Here is a 6,672-nt window from a genome sequence, read left to right on the forward strand (position 1 = left end):
CTTTCCTAAATACGGGGTGCATTTCATGCAACCAAATCCAAATCCCAAAACGTTGAATAAAAATGTGTCGAGATACAGGTGCATTTCATGTGACGTGATCAAAACACGTTTTTAAACGACGTTCAATATTCTTTAAATAATTATAAAAGCGTAATAATTTAAATTCACCATAGGCTAAACATGTATTAAAATCAGATTTTTGCCAATATAGCAGTTTGAGCGACCGTGTTAGAACCACGGAACTCGGGAGTGCCTAAACCCCTTCTCCCGGTTAACAGAATTCCTTACCTGGATTTCTGGTTCGCGACTGTTAAACAGAGGTCAAACCATTCCTCGATTCGGGATTCAAACCGGTGACTTGGGACACCATAAATCTCCCAAGTGGCGACTCTGAATCTCTTAATAAACGAATCCCGTTTCGATTGTCCTTTAATTGGAAAAACTCCCTTTATTATACCCTTCGCGGGGTGTAGTAGTAAAAAAAGGAGGTGTGACATGGACCTAGGGTCCGAACACTCAGAGGGTTTTGCCTAGGAAAAAGACCTCTGGAAGAACCTCCTGAGTCCTTTACTCCAAAGAAATCAAAATTTGATCTCTCAAGTTCCTTCGAGCCTGACCTAAATTTCTGGGATTCTCCAAACAAGGATATTTTCATTGCTCTGAAAGACAAGACAATCGCTCATGGCAAAGTAGTCAACCTTGATGACATGGAAGCCCTAAACTGTAAGGTAAAAAATCTGTTTGTTTATCAAGGCTAGTCAAAATTCCTCTCTGTTGCCCCTCCTAAAGTCTGTGAACTCCTAGTGAGAATGTTTTATGTAAATCTTCGCTCTAGTAAGTCTGATAAGTTGGAATCCTTAGTGTTAGGAAAGCGCATTGTTCTTGATTGTGCCATGTTTGATTCGATCTTCCAGTGTAAGTGTTCTGGTTTTCCCATGCTTTTCAAAATTCTTGGCCTGATGATTTTGAAATCACCTTTGATCAAGCAAAACAATGTATTGTTGAGTGTTCATCTAAATCCCTCCCGAACCAGTTAGGTCCAAGTGATGTTTGCTTTGAAACTCGTGTCCTAGCCCACATTGTTGCAACTACTCTGCTCCCTCGTACTGGCTCTTTCTTCACCTTCTCTCAAAGGGATACTTTTTTTGTCTATTGTCTTGTGACCACACTCAAGGTCAAACTGTCCTCCTGGTCATAAATTTTATGATTGAAAGTGCTGATGATCCTACCAGTCTGCCTTATGGCATTGCCTTCACTCACATTCTGGAAGCGCATAATATCTCTATCTCTAACTATCCCTTCGTCTCAGTTTCAAAATCTTACAATTCTAGGGCGTTTACTATTATAGGATATGTGTGTTTGAAGGGCTCCTGGGTTAAGAAACAGGAAGGTGAGTTCATGCATGTTCAACCTGATCCCAAGATCAAAGCCTCTGTTTCCCATCACAGCCTTAGTAATCTTGACCTTGTTGAGAAACTAATTGCCATTGACAACTAGCTGACCACCATCAGAGATCTTCTTGCTGCTACTCAGTCCACTGTTGGGGACATTCATGCAATCTCCAAAGAGACAGGGTCTGATGTTTCCAAGATAAGGGTTGCAATTCTCAGAGTTAGGGAAAATGCAGTCAAGGCATTCAAGGAAGTACACGACATGCTTGATGGAGTGACTGTCTCAGCGAATGCTAGCTTTGAGCAACTGAAGGAGGCGATTTGCAACACTCTTACTTATTTCCTGCATCGTTAGTGTGGAAGTTTCAAACAATTTTTTGTTGTGTTGTTTTGGACTGGATAACCAGTCGTTGGATGATTTTTCTTCTTCTTTTCTTGTTTTGCTATAACTCTGCATGCATATAATGCATTTCCTGCTATAATTATGCTTTAGTGTATTTGTGTTTTTTTATCCCCTCTTTACTGATGTCAAAAAGGGGGAGAAGGCTGCTATCCATATATTTGTGCAGGCACATTCATTGCAGGGGGAGTCAACTATAGATACTACAGGAGAAGTCGACTAAAGGACGTATTCCAAATGGCACCTATTGAGGGGGAGTCAACTGCACTCGTTGAGGGGAGTAAAATACAGGAAAGTTAACTGATGTTTACGTATATTATTTTTTGTCATCATCAAAAAGGGGGAGATTGTTAGGTTTTAGTTTTAATGATAAAAGATAATATAATTGCTTTTGGTGTAGGGACTCAAAGGATCGAAGTGCATAAAGAGAAATAATCAAAGGTGAAGGAAGAAATCAATCAAAGATTGATTGAAGCATCTAAAAGGAAAAGAAGCACTAAGAATCCGGCAAGAAAATCAATCAGCGATTGCGTGAAGAGTTAAAAAAGGAAACGAAGCATTGAAGATGGAAGGACCCAGATTTAAGGAGCAAATACGACACTATCAAGGCCTGAAGATGGAAAGCTGTCAAAGTCCACACATCAAGGAAGAGTAACTGGAATTAACCTTATTCTAGGAAAGAAACAATTTCTTTCCAAGGATCAAATCTCTTGGGTTGGCAAATCTCTTCAGTATCAATCTCCTACAAAGTATTTATACGCAACCTTAAGACTTAGAGATTTATACTTTGATCAAACCAATTACCATCTCTTTGTTCTACTACAAACAAACATTGTAACTCTACTAGATCTGCTGTGTAACAAGTTAGAGAAGAAAGAGAGAAAAATACTGGTGAGACATTGTATCAAGAAAAGACGAGTGACATAGAAACTAATCTGTTGGTGTAAACTACACCATTCACTTTGTACTCAAGAAACTCAATCACTGAAAGAGAAATCCCTTGCAACTCAAGGGGACTGGACTAGGATTCACATTGAATCCGAACCGGTATAAAAACTCCGGTGTCTTTAATTCCTGCACTTTACTTCTGCATTTTAATTCTGCACCTTTTGATATCTCATTGTTACATCTAGTCGATTGATTGAAAAACTAGTCAACTTATAACAATTAATTTTAAAAATAAAGCAATTCACCCTCCTCTTGTGCTTTCACAACTTTAAATGTTTGTTTATGTAATTCGCCGAGAAAAAAAAAGCATACCCGTGAAAATCACCCACTTAACTAGAAGATTCGTAGACTTTGTCTACGAGAGTCTTAAACCTTCTGAAATCCATTGCAATCTAGCAAACCTTATTTGGGATTTTGAATAATTATTGGTCTAAGAGTTCTGACATTTATAGAAATTTAATGTTGTGCATATATATAGTCAAGCAAGAAAAGAATATAAACTTCAAAATCTATGCAAGCTTACTTGTACTACATATAAGTGATAAGTACTTCCTTCGTTCCAATTTATATGAACATGTTTGATTGGGCACGAAATTTAAGAAAAAATGAAGATTTTTAGAATTTGTTGTCCTAAATAAATCAAAAAATGGTCAGAGTATTTGTGTGGTTATAAAAGTTTTCCATTAAGGGTAGAATTGTAACTTTAAGCTATATTGTTACCAAATTTAAAAGGGATCATTCTTTTTGGAACGGACCAAAAAGGAAATAAGTTCACATCAATTGGAATAGCGGGAGTATCATTTTAGATCGATGCTTACCTGTACATATGAGTGACTTAAGTGCTTATGCCAGCCACTATTTCAATAAATTATAGATGTGGTTTGCTTTTCTTGCATTTTTTTCAATTCGATGAGGAAATTCATATGGTTAATGATTGTATGATCACTGACCAACTAGCAAATTAAAACAGTAATTCGAGAAACTTCCTGTATGTGACTACCTAGGGCTAAGCTAGCTTTTCTAAGAAGTAGTTTTATTAGGATGAAGAGAATGCAGAATCTAGAGTCATTAATTCTGAACGAGTTTAATCTTATATAAAAAAAATTTTCTTTTGCATAAGTATACATAATTGAATCTATAAAACTCGTCCTAGATTCACAATTTTATTCTGACACATAATCTCGAAACTTCATAAAATGTATGTGAATCTGTTCATTTGGGAGCGGAAGCAGAAGCTGTAGCAGCTTGAGAACGAGCTCGGAAAAAAGCAAGCAACTCATCTCTTAGAGGTAGAGATTCCTTGACTTGGCTGCAGTTAGTGTACTCATCTCTCCACTTCGAAAAATTTGGAAATTTTTCACTTGTCACTAAAACAACTCCAGAGGCTTCTTCAAAAACTCCTAGCCAAAATGCCACCAAATTTGCAGCAATATCAGCAAACCCAAATTTGTCACCCACAAAGAATTTCTTATTCTTGAGCTCATTATCAAGAACTTTCAGCATCTCGCAAACTTCCTCTTTAGCTTTCTCTTGTTCCTCCCCTTTGCGAAGGAAAGTATTCACTATTACAGTCACCTGCAAAATGCTCTTAACTTAACAACAACAACAACGACAATACTATGTCTCAATCACAAGTTAAAGTCGACACCATTGCTATACTAAAATATGAACAGTATTCCAAGCTTTGTATATTTTCTTCTGACACATAAATATGACATTATTGAATATTTAAAGAAATATAAGACCTAGGTAGACTTACTAACATCGCTAAACCATTTTCCCATCTAATTGCTACCTATATAGAGATCTTGTTTTTCATTGTGTCGTATTTTTTTCTTCGTAAAATCTGCAATAGTATTTCGAAATAACTTCTAAGTCTACCTTGTTCCCTTTTAACACCTCCATGGGAATGGTTTTACACTTACGGATCTGTAGATCTGAAGATTGACGCATGACATGACTAAACCATCATATATGGAATTAAACATTGAAAATAACTTTAGTCTCAAATAAAAGTTTATTAAATTATGCAGATAGGATTTTACCTTATCGTCAAGGAACTTAGCCCAGAAACGAGCTAAAGATCGATCATAAGGGTCTTTAGGCAAAATGGAAGGGCCTTCAAATGTCTCATCAATGTATTCAAGAATGACCAGAGACTCAGAAATGGGTTTGCCATTGTGAATTAGCACTGGGATTTTCTTGTGAACAGGGTTGGTTTCAAGAAGCAGAGGGCTCTTGTTTTGTAAATTTTCTTCTACAAATTCATATTTCACGCCCTTAAGCTTTAGAGCCCACTCAACTCTGTGACTAAATGGGCTATACCGAAGACCCAGCAACTTCACTTGCGCCATCTCACAACTTTAGTTCTCAATTTTTTGCTAATTTACTGTGTTAAGTAATTCTCATTGGTGGTTCTCTCTTGAATTTTGGTCTTCTTTTATAGAAGAAAAAAATCGATGAGGTGTCTTAGCAACCAAGTAGTAAATTATTTAATGTTTTCTTTCTTGAGAATTCAATTTTGTAATTTAATGTTACCATAATACCATATTGATCGAATGCTTTTAATAAGCATAAGTCTCAAAATTTGAGGAAGTGGTTGAAGGTTCCTATTTTACTATTTTCTTTATCAATTCTTCTTATATATATTTTGGGTGCGTTGCCGGGCGCCTAACGTTGTTTAAGACATGAAAAGACAAATGATTTATTAAATAAATTAATTCATGTTTGTCGAAGACTTGAAACATATACGTAAGCACTTAGCTAATCTACTTTGACTCATCTCCCAGAAATTCTCTCAAAGGTTATGCTACTCTAAAAATTTCATATACAGGAAATTTTTAACAAGGGTTTCGAATTCGAATTATGTGAATGAAGAAATTTATATCGGGAGTACTTTTTCCTTTAAAGATGTGTATATACATTAGTCGGGTTAATAAATACCACATACATGAGTCTACCAAAAAAAAAAAAAAGAAGAAGAAGAAGAACAAATTCTACGTATTATAATAGGACCATATCTTTTGTGGTACATGATACAGGGGCGGATCCAGTCCTTTGTTACATGAAATAACTATCATATAAAGATGTGAAAAAGCTTACATCAAGGACTTGTACCAGATTGTGTGTCTATAAATACCAAATCTTATTTTTCTTGTTCTTTTTTTCTAACAGCAGCAAAAAACAGATCTTGTAGCAGTATCAAGAGAAGTAGTAGTTGCAAAGCTAGCACACATGAAATAGATAATACAAGAACACATAGGCATGATCAATAAATGTCAAGTTTTATACTCCTGAGCTGGTATAAGTGGCATGCTACGGTGTATGCTTGTGCGAGTGTACTTCTGCAGCCCAAGTCAACAAGTAATAACAAAGACACCGAATAACTCATTGAAACAACAAAGCAAGTCACGTAAGGTGTATGAAAAACACAAGGAAAAGCGCACCATCACATGAAAATCACATACACAATGTCTCCAAACCATCACACATCATCCCTAATATTGCTACCCTTATCTCTCTGATAGCCACCCGTATCACTTCGCCCTGACATTATCAATTACCACCCTTATCTCTCCTAGAACAACCCGTATATCACTCCGTATGTTCAACAACAGTGAGATACCACCCTTATGCCCCGCATAACAACAACGGCGAAATGCCACCCTTATACTCCGCATAACAACAACAACCAAACCACACAATAATTCACATGTGCTATTGATGTTCTAAACGTCAATACCACACAAGAGGAGCGGGGGGGGGGGGGAGGGGGATGATTTGTGTGGTACCCAATTTTCGCTCTAGAAAAATCTGGTTCTTCTATGTATACTAACTACTGCTGTTTGCGGAATAATAAATACAAAAATAAAGAACACAGAGATTTTTACGTGGAAAACACCTGGCTCAAAAGGTGAAAAAACTACGACCTAC

At 36.6% G+C, this 6,672-nt stretch overlaps 1 protein-coding gene across 1 annotated transcript; it reads right to left on the reverse strand.

The window, feature by feature from the left end:
- Positions 3,805 to 5,187, reverse strand: LOC109229456 (probable glutathione S-transferase). Its single transcript, XM_019394897.1, has 2 exons — positions 4,785 to 5,187; positions 3,805 to 4,314 (listed from the first exon to the last, which is right to left on the reverse strand). Exons 1-2 carry the CDS (start codon positions 5,091 to 5,093, stop codon positions 3,952 to 3,954), a joined length of 672 nt encoding a protein of 223 aa, XP_019250442.1. The 5' UTR covers positions 5,094 to 5,187; the 3' UTR covers positions 3,805 to 3,951.

Source organism: Nicotiana attenuata, chromosome 7 (genome assembly GCF_001879085.1).
Source record: "Nicotiana attenuata strain UT chromosome 7, NIATTr2, whole genome shotgun sequence".
Taxonomy (NCBI): Eukaryota; Viridiplantae; Streptophyta; class Magnoliopsida; order Solanales; family Solanaceae; genus Nicotiana; species Nicotiana attenuata.

Excerpts from the sequence above, each read along its gene's own strand:
- LOC109229456 (XM_019394897.1), bottom strand. The coding sequence starts at position 5,093 with ATGGCGCAAGTGAAGTTGCTGGGTCTTCGGTATAGCCCATTTAGTCAC. Across the intron at positions 4,315-4,784 it reads CTAAGTTCCTTGACGATAAG|GTGACTGTAATAGTGAATAC; the intron begins GTAAAATCCTAT and ends AGCATTTTGCAG.